Source organism: Podarcis raffonei, chromosome 9 (genome assembly GCF_027172205.1).
Source record: "Podarcis raffonei isolate rPodRaf1 chromosome 9, rPodRaf1.pri, whole genome shotgun sequence".
Classification (NCBI taxonomy): domain Eukaryota; kingdom Metazoa; phylum Chordata; class Lepidosauria; order Squamata; family Lacertidae; genus Podarcis; species Podarcis raffonei.
The window spans coordinates 80311288-80329111 of record NC_070610.1 but is presented as its reverse complement, the minus strand read 5'-3'; the positions used below and the strand labels follow the sequence as shown (position 1 = coordinate 80329111).

The following is a 17824-nucleotide window of genomic DNA, read 5'->3' as shown; positions in this document are numbered from 1 at the left end:
AAAGAGAGATTTTTTCCCAAAGGAAAACTGGATAGTTCCAACAAGTCAATTCATCCTTCTAGAAAAGACAGGGGTTGTTTTTTCTTTTCAGCCTCTGACAAGATGTGTGCTATGCTGGAGCCTAACTTGAGTGGACAGCATCTTCCGTAATGCAGGTGCCACTGGGCTGCCATAAGATGACTGCAGTGAACCGGCAGCTAAAGGGGGGACAAGGTGAATCTGGGATATCCTGTCTCAAGAATTTAGGGCACCGTGCACTGAGACCTTAAATTTGGCCTGGTAGCCTATTGACGGCCAGGTCAGTTCCCTGAGGACTGGTATCCTGAATAGGCAGGCAGCAGCCTCTGCCCCAAGCCCTGCTGCCACATCATGTGCTAGCTGCAGTTTCCCCATCAAACATAAGGGCAGTCCCACATCAGCCCATTGCAAGATTCTGGGTAGGGTGCCACTCTTGAGTAATGCATACCTGGTTAGCTCCTTCCTCAACGGTCGAGTCGTGGGGAAGGGAAGTCTTACTTAGTAACAGCACCACCTGGCTAGGGAGCAAGGGGGACCAGGCAGCTGCAGCAGGAGAGACGAGAATAATAATAATAATAATGATAAATAATAATAATTTATTATTTATACCCCACCCATCTGGCTGGGTTTCCCCAGCCACTCTGGGCGGCTTCCAACCAAATATTAAAAATAATACAGCATCAAACATTAAAAACTTCCCTAAACATGGCTGCCTTCAGATGTCTTCTAAAAGTCAGATAGTTGTTCATTTCCTTGACATCTGAGGGAAGGGTGTTCCACAGGGCGGGCGCCACCACCAAGAAGGCCCTCTGCCTGGTTCCCTGTAACTTGGCTTCTCGCAATGAAGGAACCTCCAGAAGGCCCTCGGAGCTGGACCTCAGTGTCCGGGCAGAACGATGGGGGTGGAGACGCTCCTTCAGGTATCCTGGACCGAGGCTGTTTAGGGCTTGAAAGTTCAGCACCAACGCTTTGAATTGTGCTTGGAAACGTACTGAGAACAGCATACGAGCCACTTAATGCCCACCTCCTCCCTTCTTGCCCTTCTGTGAATATGACAGAGGAGGGAACGGAGGGGATGCTTGAGGTCCACCTGGGCCATAAGATGCCCCTGTGCAAGGCTGCCTTTTTTCCTAAATCAAATCGCTGTCCTTGTGATCCCAGTTCTGTGCAGCTGCATGTCCCAGCCTCAGAGGCGGCTGACTGATAGCCGTTTGGACCTTCAACCTTTTTTGATATATGTCCCAAGGGCCTTCTGAGGCTTTAGTATTCTATTTCTGCTCCCTGTTTCCACCCAGTGGGCTGCATTGCGGTATGGGGATTCGAACCCTGCTCTTCCAGTTCCTAGTGTGGCAGCAGTTAAGTCCTCTTCCAAACTGGAGACTGCAGATCCCTTTCCTGTGTGCAGGTTGTAAATGCCACCAGTCAATGAATCCCTTGGATGTTGGATGCTTAACTGTGTAGCTCAGCTTTAATGGGGATTGGATGAAATTCATGGACTACAATACCAAGGGAAGGTCTACCCAGCTTGCGCAGTGAGCACACTGCTTTATGGGAGTGAGTCAGGGGCAACTTATACCTGCCAGGAGCGATGCCTCAATGCCTTCCATGTGTGCTGCATCAGGAAGATTTTGGGCTTCACATGGCAGACGGTCTCAAACAAAGATGTGCTCTCCCCAGCACACATTCCCAGCATGTTCGCATTCCTTCCTCAGCGACCTCTACACTGGCTTGGTCATGCCCGCAGAATGGAAGATGGCAGGATCCCCAAGGACGTGATCTACGGGGAGTTGGTTCCAGGCATCAGACATCATTGGAAGACTAGCTCTGCATTACAAAGATGTCTGCAGATGTGACATGAAGGCTGGCAACATTAACCCTGCCGTGTGGGAATCCCTTGTAGACAATCACAGGGCTTGGAGACAGAGAGCCGGGTCTTGTATCCACAGCAGTGACCAGAGGAGAAATGGCCGCTGAGAGGAGCCCAGAGAGAAGAAACGCCCTGGCGCATCTGCAGCAGCACAACTGGCTGCTTTTCTCTGCCCCGGCTGCAACAAAACATGTCTCTCCTGTATCGGTCCCTATAGCCACAGCAGGCGCTGCAACCTGCCAACAGTTTGACTTCACTCTCAAAGGCACACTCCTCCATTGCCTGGCAAGATGGACAGATGCCAAAACAATGTGGAGGACAGGTTTATCAGTGGCTACTGGTCGCAGAGGATTGTGTACTTCCTTGGGGACCAGGGACAGCCTGCCAGGGAATACCAGCTGCTGAGGAACATGAGCATGAGAGCTGGTGAGCTCATGCGCTGCTTGTGGGCTTCCCACCTGGGCATCTGGTTGGCATCTGTGGGAAAGAGGATCCTGGCTTTGGGCTCAGCCAGCTCTTCTTAATTTCTTAACTGTTTTGTCTCTGTGAGGGTTGGGTAGTGAGTTTAATCTTTCTGTAGGCGAAGGACTGTCTGCTTGCGCATTTGTCAGTGTGGCAGCACTTGCGCTCCGGAACTCACTGCCTGTGGACATGAGGCAGGTGCCCTTTGTGCTTCCAGGTGCCTGCTGCTGAAAACTCTTCTGTTTCAGCAAACCAGAAACGAAGACATGATTTAGTTGTTTACGTTTATTTTAAAGTTATATTGAGTGTTATCTTTGTTTCTAATGATTATGATTTTATGTTTTTTAATTGCTTTATGGATTTTTAGCTTTGTTTTATCAATAATTCTATCTGAGCATTACTTGGGGTGTTATTTATTATGCAGTTTATAACTTTTCTAAATAATCAATTGTTTTATTTGTAGAAGATAAGATTCACCTGTCTGTTTAAAGCAGAAAGAAGAACCTTCCCCCCCCCCCAAATCAGTTCAAAGGAAAGAAGGGAAAGCTGGGCAATGACAACCGTTGATTCAATCTGAATCAGCTCTCAGCTACAACCCCAAGGTCTCGTTCCTGGTTAGTCAGTGCCAGTTCAGGCTCCATGAGTGTATGTGTGAAATTAAGATTTTTTACCCTGGCATGCCTCATTTTGTGCTTGCAAAACATCCCTTATGTTTTACTGGTGGCAGGTGTGAATGTTTGGGTGGGGGTGAGGGACTGCAGCTCAGTGACTGATCAGGTGCTTTGCATGCAGAAGGTATCAATAATAAAATTTAATATTATTAAGGCCCCAGGTTCCGTCCTTGACATCCCCGGAAGAAAGTATCAGAGAGCAGCAGGTAATGGAGAAGGCTTTCCCTCTCTGCCTCACAGAGAGCTGCAGCCAATCTGAAGAGACCCTATTGGGCTAGATGGTCAAATAAGGCAGCGCTTTCTTGGCTAGGACAAAACAACAGAGATTTTTTAAGCAGCCGAGTCATAAAGGTACTGTGTTGGCCCATAAGTAGTATGTGTCAGGGCAATGCCTTTATAAAGTTTATCACAATGTCACAAAATAGTGTGCAAGCTTTTGTGTTCCCCAGAACTCTTCATCAAGCTAGAATAGATGATAAGTGGGGAAGGGCGGCTGTGGAGAGAAAGACTGACGTTCAAGCCATCCCTATCTCCGCCGGGTAAGAATTTTAAGATGGAGGGAGGGAGGAGGTAGCAGACATTCAAAGGAGACCGTTTAGGTGCTTTGCGGGTTTCCGGTTGCAAGCAGGTCTGATGGCATTGCATGCTTTGGGGTTTTCTTCTTTCTGTAGCATTCAGAATGTTAATGACAAGACTTTATATAAATTGACTGTACAGTACAGTCATACCTCGGGTTACAGACGCTTCAGGTTGGGTTTTTTTGGGTTACGGACCACCGAAACCCAGAAGTACTGGAACGGGTTGCTTCCGGATTTCGGCGGTTGCGCATGTGCAGAAATGCCGAATCGCAACCTGCGCATGCGCACATGAGGGTTGTGAACGCTGCGGGTTGCGAACGTGCATCCCACACGGATCACGTTTGCAACCTGAGTGTCCACTGTAGATGAAAGGATGGAGTTTGCAAGATTTTGACAAAGACTGGGTTGAGAGTAAAGAGATGGGGAATGTGGTGTCAGAGAAAGTATGAATTGGGAGCCATTTATTATTATTATTATTATTAATAATAACAACAATAATAAAAGCAACACTGACCTCACCGTCAGCTTCAGCCCAAGACATTTTGGCCCCTGAGGTGAACCCCAAAATGCTCCCCCCATTGGTGAGGGAAGGAGAGCTGAGTGAAGATCCGCTTCAGAGCAAGGTGGTGAGGATAAAGATCTACCTCAGGATCTGCTGCCCCTGTGGATCCTGCCGCCCGAGGTGATCACCTCCCCTTGCCCCTGCATGGGCCGGCCCTCCTCACAGTTCTTCTTTGTTGTGCTTATGTAATCATTTCATGTGGAGAGGGAAATAAATCACATGAGTCGATTGTCAGACTCTATGGGCAGGTATGATGGATGGAAGCTTCTGTAGACATTGTGGTTGCCTCCCAGAGTAACCTCAGGTGCATTCTTATGTTAAGTACTGCAGGGGAAACTACCACATTGATTTTATCAGCTCAAGATGTTCTAAAATATCACCTTGTGTCGTAAAAGATTATTGAAGCGCTTCCTGGCCAAGTGGGATGTTGAGCTATTAAGAGGAATTGCCAGTGTGCCCATTTCCCACACAAAGTCCCAAGGGTGCCCTGCGCCTATTCCCTCCTTTTCCTCACCCCTTATAGGGGGCATTGTATGAATCTGAGGCCTTGGGGTTACTTCTGGACCTGAGAACTCTTTGAAGTTTGTCGTTTTGAACAGGGGTGCTGATCAGACCAGTCATCAGTCAGGTTAATTGATAAATAAGTCTCCACATGATCAATTGGGCAGCAGATTTGAAAGCAGCCGCAAGAACAACAATGGTTATTTTTAACAGGCAAAGTTGGCACCACCCAGTAAGAGGCATTTGCTCCCGCTCTGACACATGAGAGGGGAGAGTCTTCTTAAGGCAGTGCTGGTGCTGACACTTAGGGGCATAATCTTAAAAACAAAACGGTTGCCTATTCATTTGTAATAATCATATGCAGATTTAATCAATCCATAGGCTGCACTCCTGGGCAGAGGAAACCTGAAAGTCAGCTGAGTTCCCCCGCCAGGTGCCCGTCTTATTCACAGCATCAGCTCTCCAGCGTTTTGAGCAGGAATCTTTCCCAGCAACTGAAGGGCTTTAGCTTGGTGGCTGAACTTCGGAAGGTCCCAGGCTTCACCCAGAGCCCCTCCAGGTCGGGCTGGGAATGGCATCCTCTTCAAAACCCTGGAGAGCCGGTCAGCATAGTACTGTATTTCCTGACACAGTACAAGTCAAGTTCCTGGAGACATCAGGAATCTAAACGGAGACCTTCTGGCATCCAAAGCATGGGCTCTGCCACTGGGCAACAATTGTCCCTACCCCCCTCTCTTCAGCTGCTTCTCAGGTGGTGCTGACACTGCTGAGCAGGGAATGGATTGTTTGGTTTATGGATTTATTGGCCAGCAGTAGGTATGGAAGAGTCAGGTGGTAGCAGAGGAGCACTGCTCAGGGATGGTTCAGGAGCTGAGCTGGCGGTGAGAAACAATTCCACGCACCAGGAGCAGCATGGCAGAAGGCCTGGAGGTGGAACTAGAGGAGGCGGCAGCAAAGGAGACGGAGAGGAGCAGCAGCCTAAGTATAGAACAGTGTTTTTTAGAAACTGAAGCACCTCCTGATGTTCTGATCAGCAATAATGAATCCGAGCCCTTGCTTCTAAACAGGACATTTGAAAGAGGACCCTCACTAAGACAGGCCTGGTGGAATGTGTTTGCTGTTTAGGTTCACCTCATGGAGGCCTGAGTTGGCTCCTGAGGATGTTAGCGGCAGATGGAATCTGGTCCTGCCAGAATCTCCAGTTCCTACCTGCTGCCTCCCTCTCCCAGGTAGCTCTGGGTGTCATGAGGCAGATGGTCTAGGGGCAGATGGATTTCAGAGCAAGTCGCAGTTAACTCTTGAGCTGCCTGCCCCTCACCTTCCGCCCTGTGTGGCTGTGTCAGGCAATGGAGCAGTTGAGCTGGGTCTTTGTTGCCATCTTGCCTGAGATCTGATGGAGAGCCTTGGCTAGCAGGGCTGCTGCTGCTGGCTACTCTTCTCTGCTTTCCCTCCTCTTACTCTCTTTCCACTTCAGCAGGAAAAAAGGCCCAGGAGAGGTGGCCTAAATGCACTTCTGGGAGCCAGCGATGGGGAGGGGGTGCGCATGGGTGATCAGGACAGGCAGAGCTCCAAGTGGTATACCTGAGGGCACGTTTTGTGTCATGTAGGGCTGTTCCCCAGACTATTCCAGACAGAGAGGACCAAAGTGGAGCTCAGCCTGTGACTTGCCTCTGGGCTGGTGGGTGCTTCTGGTGTGCTGTGCGACCTTCGCCTCACAAAGCGTCTTGCTCTTCCTTTCTGAGAGCAAAAACGGTCTAGCATTAGGACCCAGTGGGCTGACAGAATCTGTGACAAGAGTCTGGAGCAGCACTGCAGAGTGAGTCTCCATCAGCTGGGCTGGATTTTTGTGTGTTGGAGGCTTAAAGACGCCTCTCTGTCAGCAAAAGGGCTCTTTTCTCCCGTGTGGCTGGAGGGAGAGGGTGGCTCAGGGCGTGGGCATGGAAGCCTCCTCTGCAACATAGGAAGGGGCAGGATCCTCCCTGGTGAGCCCCCTGCCATGAGCTGAGAGCAGCCTTTTCAGAGAGAATTAAAGCTGGGAGGAAGAACATCAGCATGGCCCAGACCAAGAGGCACACGTACAGCCGGGTAAGTGACACATGGGCAGCCATTGGCCGCTCCACGCCTGGGCTGTGCTCTGTGCCCCTGTAGGTACAGTATCTCTAGATGCAATCTGTTGCGAGGGGAGCCTGCAGATGGTCTGGATGGGGAGAAAGAGAGAGAGAGTGTTTCCTTTGCCGGTTCCCTGCCATGAATTGTGCCTCCATGCCTTGTATGTTGAGGAAAGCTGGGTTGTTGGCTGAATTTCCCTGCTAGCCAAGCCCTTTCGATGGAGATGGGCTGCTGTTATTTGCTGCTGATACTGTAAGAAGGTGTCAGCTGAGCCTCTGGTGATGGTGAGTTTCCCCAGGGCTCTTGAATGCAAAGCTTCTGGGCTCCTTTCCCCTTCTCCGCCCCCTCCCCACCCCAGCAACCACTTGCTCCCACCCGCACCCCCTCCTTTATCCCCCCTTCCTTTCCAGACAGTCTTTGAGAGCCCCCTCTTCCACCATATTGCAGTTTGGGCATCAGCTGCAGACTCCGCAGCAGAACTCGGAACCAGCCTCACAATGGGGCCTTTCTCTGGAGTTTTTTCCCCTTTGTCATTTTGTTCTTGTTCTCTTTCTGTACCCACCCTGCCCTGCCCGACCCCCAGGGAGGGCTGAAGTGACACACAAGATGTGGGGCTGCTCAGGCAGTGCGTTGGGCCAAGAGCCTGGTGTTGCTTAAGGTGCTTTGGGAGTGCTGAGTGGCCACCTTTGTGTCTTCCTTCACCTTTGCAAGGAGAGGAGGCCGTCTGTGGCTCCCTTGAAGGAAGCATGTGCAATTCCCAGGGAGGCCTTTCTTGCCACTGCTTCTCGTTGGTTCTTCGTTGGAACATAGGAAACTGCCTTATACCAAGTCTGGCCACTGGTCCGTCAGCCCCAGCACTGACTGGCAGCAGGGGCTCTCCAGGCTTTCAGGCAGGGAGCCTTTCCAGCCCTACCCAGAGAAATGCCTTTGGAGATTGAGCCTTGGACCTTCTTCATGCAAGGCAGGTGGTCTCCCTTCACTGGGGGCCAGGCCACTTTGTCCCTCGGCTCCTCTGCAGTTACCCTGGCTAGTTTCCGTGGAGGCCCCAAAGCGGGTGGAAGGCGTTGTCTTTGGCGCTCAGCTGACAGTCGGGAGTGCAAAATGTTTGCCCTCCAGGCTCTGGTGCCTGAGAAGTGAGCTTGTGGTTCTGCAGGGGTTTGTTCCTTGCCTTCCCCTGTCCTTCCTCTTCCATCTCTGAAAGGGGCTGACAGTGACTGAAGTTTCATGTTGGCTGCCTCTTGAGCAGGGCAGTCGGTCAGGAGGCCTCTGGGTCTGATGCACTGAGGTTGCTGTTGTGTTCTTTCAAGCACAGCCTCTGGAGGATCTATCAGCTGCCTGGGCTGTGATTTTTATAGTCTTCCGTGTTTGGAATCCTCTCCCGCCCCCATAAACCCAAACTGGGTCAGTCTCTTGCCAGAGACAAGGCCCATTGTGGGCCTATTAAAAGGAAGAGCCTTCACTTGTGTGTTCCATTGCTTGCCACGGTGGTCCCCTCTTAAGCATCTGCAGGACTTGATGCCGGCTGGTTGGGGAAGGGTCTTAGCGCAGTGCTAGAACATATGTTTGAGTGCAGGGGTCCAGGGATCAATCCCCAGCATTCCCAGACTCCTGCCTGAGATCCTGGAGAGCTTTTGTCATTCTGTGCAGATGGTGCTGAACTCAATGGACACGAGACCTAACTCGGTACCCTATGTTGGTCTTGCATCGAACGTGCCTTGCTAGTGGTTGTAGAATGTGGCTTGGCTTGTTGGCTCGAGTGGTCTGCAGCAGCCACTGCTGTTTCCTTCTCCACAGAGCTGCACCAGCTCCCTGGTTTAGTAAGTTGTACCAGGATTGGAGCCTGCACTTTGGGACATTGGGGTGGGGGGCAGGCAGTTTAGACTTTCTGGCTCTTCTGCATTCTTTGGCTGACATGGAAAATAGTTTTCCTGTGGGCTTTCAGTTTTGCGCTCCTCCCTGGAGGGCTGGGCACCCTTTGTTCTGCTCTTAGCTCCTTGGAGCCTCCCTGCACCCATCACCTTGTCCTTCCTTTCACACTGCCTTGCTCCCCTTTTCTAAAAGCCAGGCCAAGCGCATGTCAGGGGCAGCCTGGTTCTTGAGCAGAGCGAGGGCTCCTACCAGACAGACACCAGCTCTGGCTGGTTCACTTTTTCGTTTGAGAGCAACAGATCATCTGTGCCGCCTTTGATGAGACAGCAGCCACCCCCATTCTGTCACTGGGTGACAAGTCAGTTATTAATCCTTGAGTAATCTCCTCCTTTGGTGAGGAGGGAAGATGGCAGTTCTCTGGTATTACATGGCTGTTGATAATGAGGCTTAGTGCAAAGGGAGCTTGGCTGCTTCTCCTCCTCCTCCTTCCAGATGAGTCTGTCCATGACTTAAATTAGAGGCGGGAGATGCTTTGAATCCTGCACCCTTGGCTCTTGTTGTTGGAGGGGTGGGTGGGTGGCAGGGCAGGCTGTGGGGCTGAAGGCCTTCCTCAGACTATGGATTTGTACTTCAAAGAGACTCTTGGAGGAGGCCTCAAATAGCCTTCTCCTTGGTGCTTGAGCTGTTGTGGTGTCAGAAACTAACTCCAGTTTCTTGGAGTGAGGAAGAAGGAAGCCTGTGATAATGAACCAAGAAGGCAGCTACAGCACATTACCTTCAAGCAAAGCAGGCGATGCTCAATTGGTTATTTTTCACAATCTTCCGTGAGAATGAACTTTAGTGGCAGAGGCTGGAGCCTGCGTGTTTCAGAAATACTAATGTGATTTGCATGTTTGGAGAAGTGTCTGCATTGACAGCCCTAGAGAGTGAACCCCGCTCTGAAGTGGAGAAGGCAGGGAGCTTCTGCAGCCAAGGACAGGCACTCACTGTGAGTCAAGCATCAGGATTTTGCCAAGAGAAGGTCAGAATCTTCCAGATTTCAGTTTCACAGAGCGACACGGGAGTCCCACTCATTTTTATGTATTTATATAAGGGCTTTCTGTCTTTTTCACAAGGGTTCAGTTGCCTTGAACACTTGTGGAAAAGGCTAGGGTGAGATTAAACATTATATTAAAAATGCAAGAAGCTTAAATCACTCTGAAAGTTAAATAGCAAGTATGGCAGCATAAAACATGTTATAGGGGACTTTTAGGGGGAAAGGAGCTGTTGGTACAACTTCTGTTGTATTGAATTTATTTCGTTAATGATCTTTATATATGGAATTTCTATTGTATTTTTGTACCTGATTTTCATTTGTCATGTTTTCCTTTGAGAGATTATCATGTTTTTCTGTTAATCATGCTGCTTTAAATATAGCTTATTATTGCATTTGTACCTATAGTGCTTGCAAAGTCCTGTTTATTAATGACAGGTTGTAAACTGAAGCGGCAAGGAGATGATTTAAATAAAAAATAAATAGCTTTCTGCCATCTGCCCAAAGGCTGTTGTGAACAAGTGAGCCTGAGAAAGGTTCTAAAAAGCCCAGAAGGGAGAGCCATGAACATACCTCCTCCAGGAGCTCATTCCTTTAAACCAGGGCAGCCAGTGAGAAGACTCTGTTCCTTGAAAACATGAGTGTCACTTGCCAGGTAGAGGGGACCTAGAGCCCAAGCTGGGGTCCTGGCTGTTCCTTTCTAAATTCCACCCCCCCCCCTTCTGTGAACAGGCAGGCTGGTGATGGGTTCTCTGGCTCACCTGAGGGATGCTGCTCTGATTCTGTGGTAGGTGGCAGGTCCTGTGATTGGCAGTTCTGTTGAGCCCCTCTCTCATTCCCACTGCTGGAGGGCACCTTATTGTATCCACTGCCATGTGCTCTGTGGCATCCTTGTGTTTTCTCTAGACACGTTATGTGGGTTCCCGAATTGAGTTCCCTTCCTCCTGTGCAGTTCATGGTGCCTGGCCTTCTAATACACCTGCGTAATTCCTGGGGCATCTTTAGACATGCTGATGGAGTCTGACAGCTTGTTCACCCTACCACGCATCTCTTCAAGTTGGGCAGATGCCTCATCCAAAATGATACCTGAATAATATTCCCCGAGGAGGTCCAAATCATTTTATCCGCCTGAATGTGGAAGTGGGCTTCCTCTATCTCTCCTCGCCTTGCACTCGCCTTTGCTGGGCTGCCTTGAGGGTTTTTCTCTCTAGCAAGCCCATCTCTCTTGGTTTTCCTCCTTCCTTCTGGATTATTTCGGAACTTGCTTGTTTTCTGGTGGGTGCTACTAGTGGCTGGTGGAATAAAAGGCATCCTTGTGAGAGAGCTGCAAAAGCTGCTCTTCAGTCGCGTTCCCAGGATCCTCCCCTGGCCCCATCGGGCAGAAGCTGCTCCCTCTTATTCCAGGAGCCCCACAGCCCACTGGCGGAAGCAGCAGCAGCCATAGTTTGCTGGCTCGCCCCTGTTTCTCACAGGCACAGCTGCTTCTGCAGAGCTCGGTTATTTCACTTTTGTTTGTCTCCTGAGCTGTATTCTGCCAAAATGTATTGCTCATTTTGTTATTAATTACTTCACTTTTCAATTTAGAATCCTCAAGGGGGCTTGCAATAAAATACAGTTATCCTAGAAGTGTAGTGCTGGAAAGCACCCCAGGGGTCATCTAGTCCGACCCCCTGCAATGCAGGAATAGCAACTAAACCATCCGTGACAGATGGCCATCCAGTCTCTGCTTAAAAGCCTCCAAGGAAGGAGAGTCAATACCACCTTCTGAGGGAGTCTGCACCACTCTTGAAGAGCTAATACTGTCAGAAAGTTCTTCCTGATGTTAAGTCAGAATCTTCTTTCTTGTAATAATTAATGGCAAATACGGAGGACAAAGCAGTGCAGACTAAAATGTCAGGGAAATTAAAACTTAGCAGCTTGCCCTGCTGAATTCCTGCTCCTGTGATGGAGAAGCATCAGGACAGGCTTCCGTGGGAACAGATCCATAGCAGAGGACCTCTTCAGCGTCTCAACCAAACACAGCTCAGCCATCGGTGGGAAGAACTTAAAGAGCAAAGAAGCTCCATAATGAAGAGTGAAAGTGCGAAAAGGCAGCCCTTGTGCATCCTGGTTCCAAGCAGATTCGTTGAATTGGGCCTGGAAACAAGAAGGAAGCCAGCGAGGTTGTTTGGTCAGAGTGTGAAATGCTCCCCAAAACAGAAAGCTTTGCCATAGCATCCTGGAGAAGCTGAAGTTCACAGACACTTCTCCAAAGCAGCCCCAGGCAGAAAGAACACTGCAGTAGATCAGCCAGGAGGCAACTAAGGCATATTTGTGTCGCCATAGCCAGATACCTAACTTCCTTAGGAATCTCAGGCGAAGGATGCCTTGCCCAAAGGGACCAATGGCATCTCACTCACTAGTCTGCAGGGATGATGGCATTCCTTGGCTAGAATGCCCAGGGTGCTGGCGGTGCTGTTGTTACGACATGTATTTAATCTCTTTTTAGCTACTGATGAATTTCAATCTTCTTTGGAATAGACTGTTTTTACAGGTGATTTCAATGTTTTATTTCATATTTGTGGTTTTCTTTCAATCAAGCGGCATATGCACTTTGTTAAATAAAATAAATAAATGTATATTCCAAGCTTGTCCCTAAGGAGCCCAGAGCGGCAAGCACAAAAGATAAAACAATAACAGCGTCTTAAAACAATTCCGGTACAGGTGGTGCTGCGTGCCCTGGAACTAAGTGTCCTGGTGAGCAGAGAACAGGGGTGGGAATTCACTTAAAAGGTGAGAAAGGCCCTTCTCTCCTCTTTCTTTGAGCCTGTAAAGAGAGGGTGGCTTTTTCTTTCTCCTGCCCAGCATTTAATCCTTTAAGTGTGCCTTCCATCTCACTGCCTGGTGGGAAGAGCATGTCTCCCTGCCCTGGTGCAATTGCATTTCCACCTTAGCCAAGCTGCTGCCAGATCCATCGCTCTGCAGAACCAGCCCCTGTCCTTTATTTTAAGGAGGGAGAACAACTGTGGCCCCTCCCCTTTTGGACCCCGTTGTGGGGCATGTGCTGGGTGTCTGCAGCTGTCTGCCTCGGGAAAGTAGTTATTGATTTTAAGTGGACTAATTTCTTGCTTTTTCAAGCTTTCAGCTCACGAACCTGGAGTTTGGAAGTGAGCCTTTAACAGGGCAGCTGCATTGCTGCATTTTTAAAACAAGTTTCAACAAGTTTCCCCTCCCCACCAAGTTTGTTATTTTACACACATCGTCTTCCAAAACGTTCTGTAAGTAGTGTTCTCTTTTCTGCAACCCACCCTTAAAAAGCATAAAATTCTTACTCATCTGTGAAGAGGTTTTTTTTAAAAGCCGGCCTTCACTTGGTCTTGTTTTCCATCGTTTGGGTGCTGTCCTTGCATTGCTCCCATTTTGTGCAGGAAGCCTCCTGGTGCCTTAGACTGAGTCATTTGCAGGTCTGTCCCTGCGTTTCTCAGGCCGACTGTGAATTTAACCCATCAGCAGTTTTCCTAGGAAGGGAGGCAAACCAGAAAGCCTGCGTCTTGTGGCCTATTGGAGGCGAAACTGTGTTGGGGGCGGCTGTTGTGGGAAGGCGACCAGGCCTTCCTTAACAGGCAAACAGGGCACTTGGGCTGCTGCTTCCCATCACAGCCCTGACTGGCTGACTTCACATGTCGGTTTCCATGTCTGTTGCAAAAACTGCAGCTTGCATTTTGGTGCTTCATGAAGATGAGAGTCCTAGGTAGGTGCAATACTTCAAACTGTTGGCCCAGGATCTCTGGCTCCTTCTCCAAGTGCAATGTGACCATGGCACTCTGGTATAGTCATGTTGACCAGGAATCGGGCAGGCTGGGCCACCGAGCTTTGGCCAGCAGGATGAGCAACTGGGTATGACTAGAATTGCAGTTGCAGAGGCAATAAATGTGGAATAGATGTGCCAGGACAGGTCAGCTCTGTTCTCGGTAGCTGAGCTATCTCTGTGGGTTGTGGATTCAGGGCTGGTCCTATGGCAGTTTTTCCAGTGGATTTGTTGAGCTGCGGTAACCACACACTGCATGCATTAGAACAAAACACCTTCCTGTGATTCTGGGAAGAAGCACATCTAGGAGGATTTGATTAAAAGGTGTTTTTTCTTAATACAGTCTTACCTCAGGTTACAGCCACTTCAGGTTGTGTTTGTTCGTGTTACGGACCACCAAAACCTGGAAGTACTGGAATGGGTTACTTCTGGGTTTCGGCGGTTGCGCATGCGCAGAAGCACCGAATCGCAACCCGCGTGTGCGCAGACTCGGGTTGCGAACGCTGCGGGTTGTGAATGTGCATTCTGCATGGATCACGTTTGCAACCTGAGGGTCCACTGTAATATACAAGGGGAGTGGACTGGGAAGGGAGTGAGGCTGTTACAAGATCTGCGCCCAGGTGTCAAGCCGTGGGATTCCTGGCTGTGTGCTGTTAGTCTGCTCCGTGGGGCGGTGCTGCAGGTGATAGTTCCCTCTTCAGACTTGCTGTACTTTCATTGTGAACACACCATCCCCAATAGGGTTCCATGCTGGCAAAACAGGTTGGTTGCACATAGTCTAGACTTCAGAACAGTACTGATAGATAGCCAAAGCTGTAGATGTTTCCCAGCAGGAGGGAGAGGAAGACACGGATCCAGGCACTTGGTCTCTTAAAGACTGATCCGCAGAGCTTTTCCTTTTTACGGATGCTCAAACCATCAGCCTTTCATATCCCAGACTGAGCCTTTTTGCCTGGAGGGGCCACTTCTCATCCTGCAGGTAGCATTACTGGAGGAGGAGAAGGATGTTCTTCAGGTGGCAGAAAGCCTTAAAAGGCAAGAGATTGGTTGCCAGTTTCCTCCCGGGCCAGTTCAGGGTGTTTCTATTTGTATATAAAGCCCTTAACAATTTGGGACCAGTTTACCTGCAAGATCACCTTGCCCCCTATATATGCCAACTCAACTGCTTTGATCTGCGGAACTGGCACTGTTATCGGTGCCACATAATCCCCATTCCACAGTTGTAGGAAATGGATCTCTTAGTGTGGCAGCACCTGCACTTTGGAACTCCCTGCTTATAGATATCTGGAGGGCACCTTTGCTGTACTCGTTTCAGCACCTGCTGAAAACATTTTTGTTTAGCCAAGCCTTATATTGTAGATTTTAAATTACTGTTGTGAATTTCTTTATTGATGATTTCATTGTTTTATCTTTTTTGTAAACTGCTTTGAGGTTTTCTCCCATCAAGCGGTGTATAAATTTTCTGAAATATATAAGCGCTCCAGCCCAGAGAGAGGGTGGCTTGCAGCAGTTCTTGGAATGCTCTGGTTCCCAAAGAGAGAGGGACTGGGCCACACGCTGCCACTTGGTGCATTTCTAGCGAAAGGACCATGCGTTGCTGAGAGGCCACTTCCCATCTTCATTTTGCTCTGGCAGAAGTTGGAAGCGATTTGAAGGGGCTTGGAAAAGATTCTTGCAATTGCCTCCATTAAACTCCTCTGGGTTTCTTTTGGGCCTCCAGTCAGTCAGCTTCCATAGAACCAGAAGCATTCAGCAGACTCATGTGGCAGGCCCCCTTCTACTTGAGGCTTTTAAAGAAAAAATATGGGGGGAAAGAGGGTCCGCGCCTGTGCGTCATAGTCCTATTCAGTCTTTTCTTGAAAGGAGCCAGATTGCACAGCTCCCCTTTGCAGCACATCCCACTCCGGAGGATTTCAGAAGTCCTCCCCCATATTCGCCTGGATCTGTTTTCCAGCAGCTCATCTCCCTTGTTTCTGGTCCTACTGTAAGAGAATCCACTCAGCAGCCCTTTGCCCTCTTCAACATTTATTTCAAATCTATGAAGAAACTCTGTGACTGGCCTCCTTTGTTCAACACCGCCGTGTCTTCGCGTGTGTAGAGAGGAGGAGGATTTCTCCTTTGTGGCACTGAACAATGCTTTGGGTCCAGATTTGCCTTGAAGAGCCTCCTTGTGGTTGTCAACTGACCCTTGGCTTCTCCCTGTTTCTTTCCCCAGGCGTCGAGCGCCAGCGCCAGGATGAGCGTGGAAGTGAGCGGCAAGCCCCTGAAAGTGGGCTCTCGGGTGGAGGTCATCGGGAAAGGGTACCGTGGGACGGTGGCCTATGTGGGCGCCACGCTCTTTGCCACCGGAAAGTGGGTGGGCGTCATCCTGGACGAAGCGAAAGGCAAGAACGATGGCATGGTGCAGGGCAGAAAGTACTTCACCTGCGAGGAGAACCACGGCATCTTTGTGCGACAGTCGCAGGTAAGCTTCCTCTTGAGCGGCAAGGCTGGGTGTTACCGAGATCAGTCAGTGCTTGTGTCGGTCAGGAAAGAAGTTCTGCTTAACACGCTTGATAGGGAGAGTGTCTCTCTCCCCCTTTAAGGTGCACCAGCCGTTTCCAAGTATCAACTGCGGTTTTTACCCTTTCTGGTGCCCTCGTGAGTCTCCTAAAATAGGAGGCACCAACTTGGTGCCCTTCAGGTCTTCCCTTGGTGCCCACAAAGCCTCTGAAGCCCAGCCCTTCCCACCCCACTCACTGCCCCCTTGGTCCTGAGGCACTAAGAAGAAGAAGAAGAGGAGTTTGGATTTGATATCCTGCCTTTCACTCCCTTTAAGGAGTCTCCAAGCGGCTGACATTCTCCTTTCCCTTCCTCCCCCACAACAAACACTCTGTGAGGTGAGTGGGGCTGAGAGACTTCAGAGAAGTGTGACTGGCCCAAGGTCACCCAGCAGCTGCAGGTGGAGGAGCGGAAACGCGAACCCGGTTCCCAAGATTACGAGACTACTGCTCTTAACCACACTAAGGGTGGTTATATAGAGTAGAACTTAGAATAATGTTATTCTTCCCGTCTATTTTAACGCCATGTGCTTTTCAAGCTCAGATTAATTCTGCTGGCTCTGTCATGCACACCCTTCCTTCCTCTCAAGGGAAGTGAGCAGAGTGGGACATGCCCATGGCACTTGCTGCAAAGTCCTGATGCCCCCACAGGTCAGATGGGGGTGGGTGGGTGGTTTATAGTTAGGGAGCTTGAGGTAACCTGGCTCCTCTATTCTTCTGCTGGCCTTGGCGTATGTGTTCAGGATTCTGTCCCAGTGCCGTCTGGTCCTGGTTGACTTCAGTCCTGGTAGCCCAAGATGGTTTTGTGCTTGAGCTGGGAAACCCAGAGGGCAAGTGATGTGGGGCCCAATCCCCCCATTGCAGCTCGTGCCCATTTTGGTGTGTGTTGTGCAGAAGATGGTCTCCTTGAGGCTCCTGCTCTCCTGCCCTTAGTTGTGCCCAAACCCTCTGCCTGGAGCAGTTGGGCCTTCCTTCTGGAAGCCTGGCTACTGGGGCTTCCTCTCTCTCATTTCCTCCCTGAATTTTCTGGTGCTGCTTGACAGATCTGTTGCTATGGCAATCTTGTTGGCAGCTGGAGCTGGTTGCTGCTGCTGCTTCAGGTCCAGCTTCTTCCTGGTGATGGGAAGCGAAGAGGCAGAAAGATGTGGCTCTGGCCAGGTTGGGCTGCTCTCTCCTTCGCATTCCTCCTTTCCTCAGTTAGTGGTCAAGTTGACAGGTTGCACAGGGTGAACCACATGCTGGGTATCTATTTGGAAGCTGCCTCGCGTGACATAATCTGCGCATGCTCTTGGGCACGAATTAACCAGTGAGGGTGAACAGGAAGGCTGGGGCAGTTGGCCAGGCCTTTGCGGTGTCCCTTGCTCTGTGTGTTTTGGTGTGGGGGGTGGAAGGGAGTTTGCCCCAATATGCAGGGCTGAATAAGGACAAGTCCTTGAATAAGGACCCCCTTCTCTACCCTTGCTGCACTTGCAGGAGGGGGGTCAGCACTAGCAGGTTGAACCAAGGGAGGGGCCAGCCTGAAACCCTTCCCCTTCCTCATTGCTGCCTCCGCCTCTCTGTGCCCCTTTGCTCCCGAATGAGTGGGTCTCCTAAGAGTGGTGGGTTAATATTCAGCTTGGGGAAACGGCCAGCTCACTCCTCAGGAATCACGGAAGGAGTTTTCCCCTTCCACTCCCCTTGCTCAAAGGGTGTTGCCAGCACAGAAAAAAAGCTGCCTGGCACACAAAGGGAGAATCTTTGCGATGCCCAAATTATATAGCCAAACCCAGAGTTCCAAACTATTAAGACTAGGGATAAGGGAGAAGTCAGATAGGTAGCAGTAGAAAG

General features: G+C 50.0%; 1 protein-coding gene across 10 annotated transcripts in view; it reads left to right on the top strand.

Annotated features, from left to right (window-relative positions):
• Positions 1–17824, top strand: part of DCTN1 (dynactin subunit 1) — a 67754-nt gene that overhangs the window by 6091 nt on the left and 43839 nt on the right. For 6 of the 10 annotated variants that reach the window (XM_053402241.1, XM_053402236.1, XM_053402235.1 and 3 more), the window contains one exon: positions 15673–15921. In XM_053402241.1, coding sequence (XP_053258216.1) covers positions 15694–15921 — 228 coding nt within the window. In that variant the 5' untranslated portion in view covers positions 15673–15693. Of the gene's footprint in view, positions 1–2937; positions 2962–6464; positions 6745–15672; positions 15922–17824 lie in introns of those variants that run through there. The other 4 variants (XM_053402243.1, XM_053402244.1, XM_053402237.1 and 1 more) reach the window with 2 other exon arrangements.